Here is a 14,622-nt window from a genome sequence, read left to right as displayed (position 1 = left end):
TAGCTGTTGGGATTTGCTATTGGAGATAAGCCATATATCATTTTGAATTAATGGAGGTCACAGTGAGTGGCTAAAAGCACCACTTGTCATTGCGAGCTATGCAGACTCTGCAAAATGATTCAGAGGAATTTATTTCCATCGTCCCATAATGCTTAGCAAATTGCATCTTGATTCAAACTATATGTGTTATCATTGCACCTTGAAGTTCCATAAAATATGAAACTCACCTTTATTTAATGGATGGCAGTTATATAATAGATTAAGGGTTCTTAAATATAAAAATTTTAAAAAACATTCAGACTTTGTTTTAGTAATGCAACTTGCATACTATATCATGTGACGTCAGAGTCTATAGACGTACAAAATGTCACATGTGATTGGAAGAGCCAAATCGAAAACGGAAGTTTGCATTCGCCCTAACATTGGCACTGTCAACATATTTTATGATTTTTTAAGATACTATTTTAGAGCTTCAGTTTTGTTCAATCTCTACTACATGTAGCACAATGAGACGTAGAAATCTCTCAGCTAACCTGTAAAAATCTAAAATAAAAGCCTATATGACCCCCCCCCCCCCCCCCTAAAAATTTCGAGCCCTGCATTATTATTAAATATTTATGTATTTTTTCACTCAATTTAATTAACAATGAGGCCAAAACAATCGCTATACATGCTATTCAAACACCAGTAACTACCTTGTTGTCCTTTGCCCATGGTCTTTGTTTTCCTGAAAATGTTTTAAACTTATTTTACACAATATAGATTTCCAAAGGAAAATCGCAAAATCACTTCTGGATTTATGAACTTCCATCAAATTCGTGTCAATATAAAGAAGGAAAGATTTGAATAAAGTTAAAAGGATGTGATTTCTTACACTTTCTCGCTGTCTAGCCTTTATGTGTTGATTTGTTCTCGTTAATCAGTTCAGCTCGACGACTTCCATATTGTTTGTGTTTCTATGGACCTCATTTACACATATACTTCCGGTTATAATATAGGGAAGTTTTCCTATTCAAAATATAAATATATTTTACCCATATATTATAAAAATTCTATTTATTCCAACATACCATATTTCAATTTAATTTTTGAGGATTTTTTTTACATAGATATTTGGAAATGTGGTAAGGCTGAGTATACTTCCGCTTCCTTTTTCAATCTCCCGTCGTTGTTTTGGTACTGACAAAGTTAACATTATTTTTAATTTTTAAACTTTTACTAGTTAGTGTATCGATATGTTGCGTGATGTGTGGAGCCCATCTCTAAATTAAGATATTCTTATCTGTAAATAATAAATTTAATGTTTGATGATAGCCTTACGGTGGGATTTTTGACAGATTGTTCATGAAATACCTGAGAAAAAGGCATGAAATTGAGAATTCTGTGTTGAAAAAACGCTAAATAGCATGAATAACGAAATATTTATGAGACTGTATGTATAAACTGTAATTTTTAATTCTTTTTGTAAGTGAAGGTTAAGAGGAATATATATTCTGAGAGAGATGTATGGGAAAAGAGAGGGGGGGGGGGTTCTTGATGTGTTTTTAACCCTGAATGAATATTTTCTTTTTCTGACAACAGATGAAAATTAAGTGCATAAGTTAAACATGAATTGGTATCTGCTTTAAGTCTGGAATCATGGCCTTTGTAACATGAAATTTTAAAATAAGATCAGTCCCTGTGCATGTAACAGTGGCTGTGTTTATAAATATCTAGTTATATGTTGATTATAAATATCTAGTAATATGTTGACAGCGAGACCGTTAGAGCAGTCTAGACGCACCAAATGTCACTTGCGGTTTGACGAGCCCGATCTAAATGAAAACAATAGAAGAGTTTGCGCTTGCTCTAACGGTCGCACCGTCAACATATTATAATATGATAATATTTATAATACATTGACTGTGTGATTAATTGTTAGAGTGAGTGCGGATACTTATTTAGTTTTGATTTAGATCGGGCTGTACAAAAGTGTACGTGCCATTTGCTACGTATAGACTTTGACGATACATGACAAATCGAAGTCTGAGCAATGCGAATTTTACTAATAACATATAATCTACTATATATCAGGGTTGTGGTTAACCATTTACATCCTAGGAGCCATGTGGGCCCCTTACTTTTCAAAGTTTAGGGGCCCACAATGTGATTTACGGGCTCACATGTTGCAGTTGTACTCGCTAAAATATGTATTACGTTGTGGTTGTGCAGTACGTTTTTGTTTTTTTTATACTCCATCAATAAACCGCCACATTATTGGTTTCACTAGGGCATATGTCTAGGTCACGCAAGTGCTTGTATCGTATACAAATGTAATAGTTTGCACACGACACCAAAAGTCATGGTTAGCGTAGTGTTTGTTATGAAAAAAGGAAGTGGATTATAAAAATACAAACAAAGCACGGTCATGTTCCAGGAACAAGATGCTTGCCATGTGGGCGATCAAATTTTGTTTCTTCATCGCCCACTTGAAATTTTAATCGCATTGGCGAGTGGGCGAGTGGTTTACCACAACCCTGATATATCCATTAAAATCAAGCCAAGTTTTTTTTTCTTGAAATGTCTTGTTACTGTAAGAAGTAGTTTGAGGCGAGATACATTGCTCTAAGGATTATGGGACTGCAGGTGACTGCAGATCAAAATTCAAATTTTCTCGCCCAGGCATTGTTTTAAAAGCTAGCAGTGACAAGTAGTGCAACTGTGCTTGCTATTAACAATAATAATATGAACTTCAAATATTGAAAAACATTTTGATATAATCAAATTCAGTTTGAAAACTCTACACATCTAGACAACATGAAATGAGAACCCAAGTGCGACTTTGTTCTTATTTAGCACAGCATAATTTATACCATTGTTTATGGTGGGCCTTCCAATTTAAATTTGAATGAATTTATTGATTTTTAACATATCTAACGAGGGATTTTATTTCATACAGGTAACAAAGCACAATGGCGGAAGCAAATACACCTTCAGCAAATCCACCTAAAAAATTAGGAAGGTAAAAAAAAAATCGCGCTTATTTCCCCTTTAAAAATGATACAAAATTAGTTCTCTCATGAAGGTTGTACTGTATAGCTGACTTAATAACAAATGATTTCAGGTTATACTGTAAGGCTGTCTTCACCGGTTACAAGAGAGGACTGAGAAACCAACATGAAAACACCGCTCTTTTGAAAATCGATGGAGTCACATGCAAGGAAGACACACCATTCTATTATGGCAAAAGATGTGCATACGTTTACAAGGCAAAAAGGTATGGAATACAGAGTTCTATATTATCCTGAGTACAGATATGAAACGGAAAGTTTAGATTCTGAAATGATAGGGATGTGCGATTTTATCGGTATACCGGTATATCGCAATTTTTTGTTGCATGATACGTATCACGATACAGAGACTTAAATACCGGTCTTTAGGTACATATCATAAAGTCCAGAAATTATTTATTTATTTGTTCAATCTTTCAAATTACAATTACAGAAAGTATAAAAAATGTTGTAAAAAGTGAAAAGAACGGCATCTTACCATTCAAACATAATTGATTTATATACATAAAAATTTCAAGAAAGTAAACTTTTGTTATTCTAGCATATTTTTTAGAAAAATAATGACTTTTCATATAAAATCATTGTAAAAACTGCTTTTAAAAATATCATGATATTATGGTGATATTGTGGGGAAAAGTTGTGATATATCACGATACGAAATATTTTGAAATATGCATCCCTATGAAATGAACATGTTTTCTGTTCAGAGTCAGGGATTTATCAAGGCTGTTTTTACTACCAGTAAACGGTACCTTTCCCCTCTTGAAAAAGGTGAAAAATTCCCCTTTTTCAGATAGAAAAGTCTCCAATTAAACGGAGAATATTTAAAACATCGTACTGAAATTTTCCGTTTTTGTCCAATTGAAGTTTAACAGCATATCCTAATTCCATCTTCCCAAGTCAAGAGTTTCTGATCCGCTCCGCTCCACATAAACCCTTGACCGAATAGGCTAAGTTTGACGGGGTTAGAAATGCGTTCTCTGAATGGCCTCATGCAAGTTTGCATGAACAAATCAAAATCATTGTTTTATTTAAACTGAAACTACATCGTAAACAGAAAAACACGTCAGTTTTAGTCCCAAGGATTACGTATTTTTCATTAGATAGCCCTTTTAAAGGTTTGTCTCAGTTTTTTAGTTGTCTTGAGTTATATTGAATTTATTACCGACTACCAATATTATCTCGAATTCGCTTTTGAATTCGTTTACTCTGATTGGATAATAGCAGAGGTCAGGAGAGTTCAACATATGTAATCTCACTAGATGGCGTGACAGTAAACCCCGTCAAACTTAGCCTATTCGGTCAAGGGTTTATGTGGAGCGGAGCGGATCAGAAACTCTTGACTTGGGAAGATGATCCTAATTCACAATCCTAGTCATTCAAACGCTTTTAAAAGCGAGAGTAGATTATTCAAGCTTCTAGTTGATATTGATCGGTAAACATGTGCCATGTCAATGATGTCAAAATATACGTATGCGATTGCAGAGTTAAGAAAAGTGTAGATGAGTAAGATGGAGCTTAAATCACTATGAATCAGAAGAATGGAGTAACAACAAAAACAATGTTAGTAGTGAAACATGAGAGACAGAATTGATTTGTGATAGATGTTGAGAGAAAAAATTAAATAAAGTACTGATTTGGTTTAAATTTTTTTTTTGTTATTTAATATTTTGTCTCAAAAATGAAGTTTTTGTGGCCTTTGTAAAGGTCTACAAAAGACCATCAGAAGCTCTAAGAATGCAGGATTTTGCTCCATTTATTTAAAAATTTTCTGGGGGGCATGCCCCCTGACCCCCTTAGAATAGTCGCGCCTCCGGCGTTCAGATCGAGCCTGCGGCTCTCATTTTTCCCCTTTACTTATAAAACGGTAGTAAAACAAAATAGCTAGATAAATCACTGAGAGTTTAAAGCTTAAAAATTTATATTTCATTATCATTTTGGTGAATTGATAAATGAAAGACAAGTGTAAAAAGAAAAATCTTCGATCAGAGTGTACAGTTTTGTTAGTTCTAACCTAGATTGAGCTAGAGCATTCAAAAAGTATGATTATATCTGAGAAAATCATATTGATATGTTTTAAAGAAAAGTCTTAACAAATATTCTGCAATATTTTTGGTGCAGAGTTTTTTTTGGGGGGGGGGGGGGGACTAATTTTGATTGAGTATTGATGATGACATCGATGACGAGTCTGACGTTTGGGATTCACTCACGGACAGAACAGTTCTTGTTGTGTCTGTTGAGAGAGGAATTCTCTGCTAATGTGAGGCTAATTGAGGCATTTGTCTGAAATAACTCAACATTTTAACTTGTTAAATGTTTAAATTGACTGTTGATTTTCATTTAATATTAAAGCAAAGTGGCATTGAGACATTTTGTTCTTTTCAGTCAGAAAACATAGCATAATAAGAGCACTAGTATTATCTCATTAGGATTGATCTGTAGGATCCTTTTATCTCTAACTTTTACAGGAAGACAGCATGTCCTGGACATGACAAAGCTAGCCGTATCAGAGTCATCTGGGGTAAAGTCACCCGATCTCACGGAAACAGCGGAGCTGTACGAGCTAAGTTCAGGAAGAATCTGCCATCATCAGCCATGGGAAAAAGAGTCAGAGTCGTAAGTTTTTTACAGCTTTGGCATTTTTGCTAGCTAATGTTGGATTTGCAGTGTATCACCCTTGGCTGATTTGGTTCAAACTTTGAAGGTCTAGGACATCCAGTCAAATTGCATGACACAGAAGCTTGTCAAACCCCTCTTCTTTGTCCAGTAAATTGCTTTTTTGAATACATAGTTTTTGTTGCCAAGAATGGTAACTTTATGAATGTCTTCAGTAGTATTACACAATCTAAATCTAGTCTACTAAGGTAAGAGATGTGGAGATAAGAATTGGACACTCGACTGGCTGAGATGTAGCATCGAAATAAATCTTTAATTTAGTGTATTGATGATGACACTTGATGACGAGTCTGATAGAGAGTTACTTCCCTTCACTCAACAGTTTTTGTTTGGTGACCAGGGTTTGGGCTCTTCATTGTATGAGGCTATTGAGGCATTTGTCTGAAATACAGATACATTTAACAAAATGAGAAAAGTAATATTTGTGTTTTAGTAATATTTCATCGGATCAGTGCACTAAGAACTGTAGCATTTTTATCCTGTGATCTCATTTACAAGGGTAGATGGAGAAGGTTTGTACGTTTATGCAGATTCTTTTGCAAAATAAAGCATAAATGGTTAACAAAAATTCAGAACTTTGATATGATAATGAGGTAAAATGTTCAGTTTATTCCTAGTTACAAATCCAGTGTGCGCCAAAAGGACTAGCCCGATGCCCGAACACTAGTAAAAATTCGATCGGGCTAGTAGAATGTAGGTCAGCACTAGCCCGATCGGTCTAGTGAAAAGTTGCATGCATTTTACATTTATTTGTTGATAAATCTTTAAAAGTAATAAAATAAGTATAAGAATTTTTACTGATTCCTTTCTTTTTACATGTGCGTGGGTTTCTTTTGTTTAAGCGTGTCGAGAACTTTCGGCAATCGGTCTTCTCTGTACAGTTTGGGTTTATAAAATACACATCAGCATTTACTTCTGGTTATGGTTGCGTTATGTTAAAAAGAAATATGAAGTAAAAAGGACAAGAGAATTTCTAAACAAGTGGAAGGAGGGGCGGCCTTGGCTGTAATACAACGAGGTGAAAAAGACCATGACTTGTACTTACTGCATACACGTGAAAAACAAAAACAAATTCACAACTGGATCTGAAAACTTCCGTATCGATGTGGGCTAGCAAAATCTGATTCGGGCTAGTAATTGTTCTTCATTACTAGCCCGATTGGGCTAGTGCTGAAAAAAGTTTTTCGCGCACACTGCAAATCATACCTCTCTCTCCCCTCCCCCCCCCTTCCCCCCATATTTTAGGGGTTGTAGGTTAGGACCACTTATACATTTAAGATTTTAATATACATTTTAGATTTTAATATTTTTGATTTTTGCTTCTATCCTAGCCACAGTGCTCAGGTGAGCAATGTTGTCCATGTACCTCTTTTTATTTTGGAAAATACGTACTAAGTTTTTCTGAATAAATCTTGTATTTGGTGTATTGATGATGACACTTGATGACGAGTCTGATAGAGAGTTACTTCCCTTCACTATACAGTTCTTGATTGGTGACCTGGGTAAAGGCTCTTCATTGTGTGAGGCTATTGAGGCATTTGTCTGAAATACAAATATATTGAACATCAAGAGAAAAATGATAATTTGTGGTTTAGTAATATTTCAATGGATCAATGATTTACCAACTGTAGCATTTATATCCTTTGATTTAATTTACAAGGGTAGATGAAAGAAGGGTTGTATATTTTTAGCTCTTCTGAGCCAAAGGCTCAAAGAGCTAATGCTATGGCCATTTGTGTGGTGTGCGTTAACTTTTTAGAATATGGGCCATAACTCAAGAACCCCTTGGCCAATTAGTGTCAAATTTGTCACAGGGTATCCTTGGCATAAGGGCTACCATTTATACTAAAACAAGGGTTGGGACCCTGAAACAAGGGGAGATAATCAGGAAAACAAAACCAAAAGTAATGGTTGCTAAAAACTCTTTTTCTCCAGAACCACCAGGCAGATTTTCACCAAACTTACATACAAGGATCAGGATATGTCGAAGATTTACCCTGGGGCAAAGGACGTGGTCTCAGGTCACTTCAAAGTTGACCTAAATTTACAATTAATACAAACATTTATATTTTGCTTACTATAAGGACTAGGATCATCAAGTCTTGTAAGTTTATGCATCTTAGGACTTCACATCATGTTAACTCAAAAGTACGTCACGGTGACCTACTTTTTGAACTTTATGACTAATCCTTTCTAAAACATTTAATCCCATTATTTGAGACACTGAGAGATTTAGAATCATCAAACCTTGTAAATTGATGCATCTTGGGACCTTAAAACATATTTATGAAAAATTAGGTCACTGGGACCTACATTCGACATTTTATGGCTTTATTTAAGTATCTAAGGTATTTATTGGCTAAGAATCATCAAATTTTGTGAGTCAATGCATCTTTGGTTTTCAGTGAGTGACAACCAAAAAGTGGGTCACAGTGACCTACTTTTGACATTTTATGGCTTTATTTAAATATCTCAGGTACTAATTGGCTTAGAATAATCAAACTTTGTCAGTTGAGGCATCTTGGGTTTTTGAAGAATGTCGATCAAAAAGAAGGTTGCGGTGATGTACTTTTGAATATCTAAGGTTCTTATCAGCTTAGAATCATCCAATTTTGTCAATTTAGGCATCTTGGGCTCTCAAAGAACATCGACCAAAAAGTAGGTCACGGTGACCTACTTTTGACATTTTATGGCTATTATTAATTATATCTGCTACTTATTGGCTCGGAATCATCAAATTTTGTCTGTTGAGTCATCTTGGGTATCGGAAAATGTCGACCAAGAAGAAGTCAGAGTGACCTACTTTTGTCACTGTGATTTACTTAATGGTATTTTTAGCTCTTCTGAGCCAAAGGCTCAAAGAGCTAATGCTATGGCCATTTGTGCGTTGTGCGTTAACTTTTTAGAATATGGGCCATAACTCAAGAACCCCTTGGCCAATCAGTGTCAAATTTGTCACAGGGTATCCTTGGCCCAAGGGCTACCATTAGTACTAAAATAAGGGTTGGGACCCTAAAACAAGGGGAGATAATCAGGAAAACAAAACCAAAAGTACTGGTTGCAAAAAAATCTACTCCAGAACCACCAGGCAGATTTTCACCAAACTTGCATACAAGGATCAGGATATGTTGAAGATTAAAAATTGTTCAAGGCATGACCCTGGGGCAAAGGGCGTGGTCTCAAGGTCACTTCAAAGTTGACCTAAATTTACAATTAATAAAAATGTCTATATTTTGCTTACTATAAGGACTAGGATCATCAAATCTTGTAAGTTGATGCATCTTAGGACTTCACATCATGTTAACTAAAAAGTAGGTCATGGTGACCTACTTTTTAGGTCACCTGAGTAACTCAGGTGACCTATTGCTATCCGTTTTCGTCGTCCGTCGTGCGTCGTGTGTTAGCATTTGAACATTTTCAGCTTCTTCTCTGAAACCACTAAACCAATTTCAACCAAATTTGGTATACAGCATCTATGGGTGAAGGGGAACAAAATTTGTGAATTTCATGGTCCCCACCCCCCTGGGGCCTGAAGGGTGGGACCAAAACCACTAAAATTAGTGCAATCTTTAAAAATCTTCTTCTTTACTCCTGGACATCAAGCAGACAAACTGTTGACATGAATGTAATGAGCATTGAGTCCTCTATCAAAATTGTGAAATTCATGGCCCCAGGGTCAGGGGTTCTAGTGCTAGGGCGGGGCTATATAGATTATATAGTGAAAATGCATTATTTCTTTGAAAATCTTCTTCTCTGCTCCTGGGTATTAAATAAACTAACTAAGTACATAGTTATGATGAGCAAGAGTGCTTCTTTCAGATTTGTGAATTTTATGGCCCCAGGGTCAGGGGTTCTGGTGTGAGGGCAGGGCTCTATGAATTATATAGTGAAAATGCATTTATTCTTTGAAAATCTTCTTCTCTGGTCCTGAGTATTAAATAAACTAACTAAGTACATAGTTATGATGAGCAAGAGTGCTTCTTTCAGATTTGTGAATTTTATGGCCCCAGGGTCAGGGGTTCTGGTGTTAGGGCGGGGCGCTATTGATTATATAGTGAAAATGCAATTATTCTTTGAAAATCTTCTCCTCTGCTTCTGAGTATTAAATAAACTAACTAAGCACATAGTTATGATGAGCAAGAGTGCCTCTTCCAGATTTGTGAATTTTATGGCCCCAGGGTAAAGGGTTCTGGTGTTAGGGGAGGGGGGGCTCTATTGATCATGTAGTGAAAATGCAATTATTCTTTGAAAATCTTCTCCTCTGCTTCTGAGTATTAAATAAACTAACTAAGCACATAGTTATGATGAGCAAGAGTGCCTCTTCCAGATTTGTGAATTTTATGGCCCCAGGGTAAAGGGTTCTGGTGTTAGGGGAGGGGGGGCTCTATTGATCATGTAGTGAAAATGCAATTATTCTTTGAAAATCTTCTCCTCTGCTTCTGAGTATTAAATAAACTAACTAAGCACATAGTTATGATGAGCAAGAGTGCCTCTTCCAGATTTGTGAATTTTATGGCCCCAGGGTAAAGGGTTCTGGTTTTAGGGGAGGGGGGGCTCTATTGATCATGTAGTGAAAATGCAATTATTCTTTGAAAATCTTCTCCTCTGCTTCTGAGTATTAAATAAACTAACTAAGCACATAGTTATGATGAGCAAGAGTGCCTCTTCCAGATTTGTGAATTTTATGGCCCCAGGGTTAAGGGTTCTGGTGTTGGGGGGGGGGGGGGGCGCTATTGATCATGTAGTGAAAATGCAATTATTCTTTGAAAATCTTCTCCTCTGCTTTTGAGTATTAGATAAACTAACTAAGCTCATAGTTATGATGAGCAAGAGTGCCTCTTCCAGATTTGTGAATTTTATGGCCCCAGGGTTAAGGGTTCTGGTGTTGGGGGGGGGGGGGGGGGGGCTCTATTGATCATGTAGTGAAAATGCATTTATTCTTTGAAAATCTTCTTCTCTGCTTTTGGGTATTAGATAAACTAACTAAGGACATAGTTATGATGAGCAAGAGTGCCTCCTATAAAATTGTGAATTTTATGCCCCCTGGTTCAGAGGAGGGGGGGGCTACATAGTCTGAAAATAAATTAATGCTTTTAAATCTACTCTTTGGTATTAATCAACCATTTTGTTTTAAAATTTGCAAAATTTTGAAATATGTGGCCCCTGGGTCAGTGGTTCCTTTAGGGTGAGGTGCACAACTGGGTATAAAGTGGAAGTGGATTTTCTCTTTGTTACTCTGATCTACCTCTGGGTATTAAGTAAATAGAGTAAGCATGTTTAGTTAATAATTATGATAAGCAATGGTACCTCTTTCAAAATCGTGAATTGTGAATTTCATGGCCTCTGGGTTAATCCAAATTCAAGTGTTTGAAAGTTGTTACAAATACTCAGGTGACCTATAAGGCCCATGGGCCTCTTGTTTAATTTTGCAGGCATTTGTTTTCAAATTGATTTTAAGGCATAATTTGGACATTTTAAGGCCTATGATCATCAAACTTTGTCAGTTGATGCATCTTGGGTCCTTGAACAACGTCAACTTAAAAGTAGGTCACCGTGACCTACTTTTTGAACTTTATGACTTATCCTTTTTAAAACATTTCATCCCATTATTTCAGACACTGAGAGGGTTAGAATCATCAAATCTTGTAAGTTGCTGCATCTTGGGACCTAAAAACATATTTAAGTAAAAGTAGGTCACTGTGACCTACTTTTAGAATTTTGCAGGCATTTGTTTTCAAATTGTTTAAAAGGCATATTTTGATTACCTTCAGACCAACGATCATCAAACTTCGTCAGCTGATGCATCTTTGGACTCTGAAAAATATTGACCAAAATGTAGGTCACCATGACCTACTTTCGAAATTTTATGGCTATATTTCAGTATCTTAGGTATTCATTGGCTTAGAATCATCAAACTTTGTGAGTTGATGCATCTTCGGTTTTCGGAGAGTGACGAAAATTAGGTCATGGTGACCTACTTTCAATATTTTATGGCTATATTTATGTATCTCCAGTACTTATCGGCTTAGAATCATTAAACTTTGTCAGTTGATGCATCTTGGGTTTTTGGAGAATGTCGACCAAAATGTAGGTGACGATGACCTACTTTTGACATTTAATGGCTATATTTATGTATTTCTGATACATATTGGCTAAGAATCATCAAACTTTGTTAGTTTATGCCTCTTGGGTTTTCAGAGAATGTCGACCAAAAAGTAGGTCACAGTGACCTACTTTTGAATATCTCTGGTATTTATTGGCTTAGAATTATCAAATTTGCTCAGCAGATGCATCTTAGGCCTCTGATAAATGTCAACCAAAATATAGGTCACAATGACCTACTTTTGACATTTAATGGCTATATTGAAGTATCTCCACTACTTATTGGCTTAGAATCATCAAACTTTGTTAGTTTATGCCTCTTAAGAATTCAGAGAATGTCGACCAAAAAGTAGGTCATGGTGACCTACTTTTGAATATCTCAGGTATTTATTGGTTTAGAATCATCAAACTTTGTCAGTTGATGCATCTTGGGTTTTCGGAGAATGTCGACAAAGTAGGTCACGATGACCTACTTTTGACATTTTGTGGCTATATTCAAGTATCTCCGGTACTTATTGGCTTAGAATCATCAAACTTTGTTAGTTTATGCCTCTTGGGTTTTCAGAGAATGTCGACCAAAAAGTAGGTCATGGTGACCTACTTTTGAATATCTCAGGTATTTATTGGTTTAGAATTATCAAACTTTGTCAACAGATGCATCTTGGGACTCTGAAAAATGTCGACTAAAATGTAGGTCATGATAACCTACTTTCGACATTTTATGGCTATATTTAATTTTCTGGTACTTATTGGCTTAGAATCATCAAACTTCGTCAGTTGATGCATCTTGGGTTTTCCAAAAATGTAGACCAAAAAGTAGGTCAAGGTGACCTACTTTTGAATATCTCAAATACATAATGGCTTAGAATCTTCAATCTTAGTTTGTCTATTAATGCATCTTGAGTCCTCAGAAAACTTCAATCTTAAAGTAGGTCACCGTGACCTACTTATGTTTTTTTTTTATAGCTTTATTAAAATATCTTCAGTCCTCATTGGCTTAGAATCATTAAACTTTTTATCAGTTGATGCAACTTGGGTTTTAGGATACTTAGGGTTAGAGGCTTCAAATACAAGTGATAGGTTGTACAATTTATCAGAAGATCGATTCAAGGCCCTTGGGCCTCTTGTTTAATTATATTATAATATTTTCAGTCTTAACTAGTGAAATATTATTAACCTTTGTCAGTTGATGCATTTTTGGTCTTATGATACTAATAGAGTTGGAGGTTTCTAATAGAAGTGATAGATTGTACAATTTATCAGAAGAGATATTCAGGACCCTTTGGCCTCTTGTTTGCAGTTTATTCTGCAAAATATAGCATAAATGGTAAACAAAAATTCATAAAATTTGAAATGACAATGGATTAAAATGTTCAATTTCCTCCTAGTTTTCTATACTCCTCACCCCTAAAATCTGTTAATGAATAATTTAAGCCTTGCTCATTTATTTTTACCACCATAAGTGTCTTTGACAAAGCCAGCCTGAAATGAATATAATTAGATTGTTTAAAAAAATAAAAGAACCATTGAAGTTGAATGCAGATTCCACCTAGAAAGTTGGAATATGATAGAATATTTACATCCACTGAATATCTCCTTTATTTCTTAAGAAACCAGTGCATGAACAACACTAGGCACATCAACTGTATTGATTTCTTGATCAGTGGCTGTTCCATCGATGAAATGTACTAAGACGGATGTATCATTAATACGATAATTGATCTTTGTAATCCTACTTTAAATAATTATTTAAACAGAATTATAAAAATGCCTGTCTTTGTTTGTTAGTACGGGAGTGAATGGCACAGCTATTGCAGAAAATATTTTACATAACCCGCTTACGAGGGTTATGTATTTTTTTTGCAACATGCATTCCCCAACTTACAACCAAAGAAAGCATTTTGTTGTTTAAATAAACTGATTCCATCAATCAACAATATTGAACTCAATTTATAAAAATTAAAAAATTGTTTTTATATTTTTTTTTCTGTGTCCTGATGATCACCATTTATTTGATGTTTTAACTTTTAAGTGGTAAAAAGTATTTTTTAAAAATGAAATATGCATTAGAGGAAAGACTGAATGTAATGACATTTGTGGAAACCAAGGCTTAGAATTTTCTTACCATCATTATTCTCCAGTTGAATTCAATCTCACTAGAACTGATCAGACTCTCTTGTTGCAATACATTACCATAAAATGAAGCACTCACATTTTTTTGAGATTTCAAGGGAATTAAGGTTATTTAAGGTTATTTAACTGCTCCTTGGAACTTTCTTTGATTTTCCCTGATTTTAGTTGATCTGATCTTGATTAGAAATAACGCCATTCCTGTTCTTCAAGCATTTGTTGTGCCAAAACCTTTCAACAAGTAAAACAACCTTTTAATAAGATATTTTGCTTTTTTTTTTACAATAACATGTATTTTTCATATGTTGTTAATCCATACTGACTTGTGTTTTTGTTTTTATTTTTAGATGCTGTACCCATCAAGGATATAGAAATATGTACAAAAGAAAAAAATAAATTAAAAAAAACCTTATTTTTTTGTTTTGTACGCCAAATACTTTTTCAGCTTATCTGACCATAAAGCTCAACAGGTGATTAATTTTTACGTAGAAATATATATATTAAAAAATTATTTAACTAGATGTGTTTGTGAAACAATACATGTAATGCCCTCATATGGCAGCTTGTGGCAATGGTTGAATTTTTAGGTCATTTGTGTAAAATAATGCTATCTGTATTCATCCTCCTTGCATTGTGCTTTGTGCGTTAACATCTGAACATTTTA

General features: G+C 35.1%; 1 protein-coding gene across 1 annotated transcript; it reads left to right on the top strand.

Moving 5' to 3' along the window:
- The first annotated feature begins 1,123 nt into the window (after window positions 1–1,123).
- On the top strand, window positions 1,124–14,370 carry LOC134268672 (large ribosomal subunit protein eL33-like). Its single transcript, XM_062750919.1, has 5 exons — window positions 1,124–1,176; window positions 2,939–3,001; window positions 3,104–3,256; window positions 5,519–5,666; window positions 14,306–14,370. Exons 2-5 carry the CDS (start codon window positions 2,952–2,954, stop codon window positions 14,327–14,329), a joined length of 375 nt encoding a protein of 124 aa, XP_062606903.1. The 5' UTR covers window positions 1,124–1,176; window positions 2,939–2,951; the 3' UTR covers window positions 14,330–14,370.
- Window positions 14,371–14,622: the final 252 nt, after the last annotated feature.

Source organism: Saccostrea cucullata, unplaced genomic scaffold, assembly GCF_032062105.1.
Source record: "Saccostrea cucullata isolate Sc308-1 unplaced genomic scaffold, CSIRO_AGI_Scuc_v1 ctg9176, whole genome shotgun sequence".
In the NCBI taxonomy this organism is placed as follows: Eukaryota; Metazoa; Mollusca; class Bivalvia; order Ostreida; family Ostreidae; genus Saccostrea; species Saccostrea cuccullata.
This window is presented reverse-complemented; position numbering and strand designations above follow the sequence as displayed.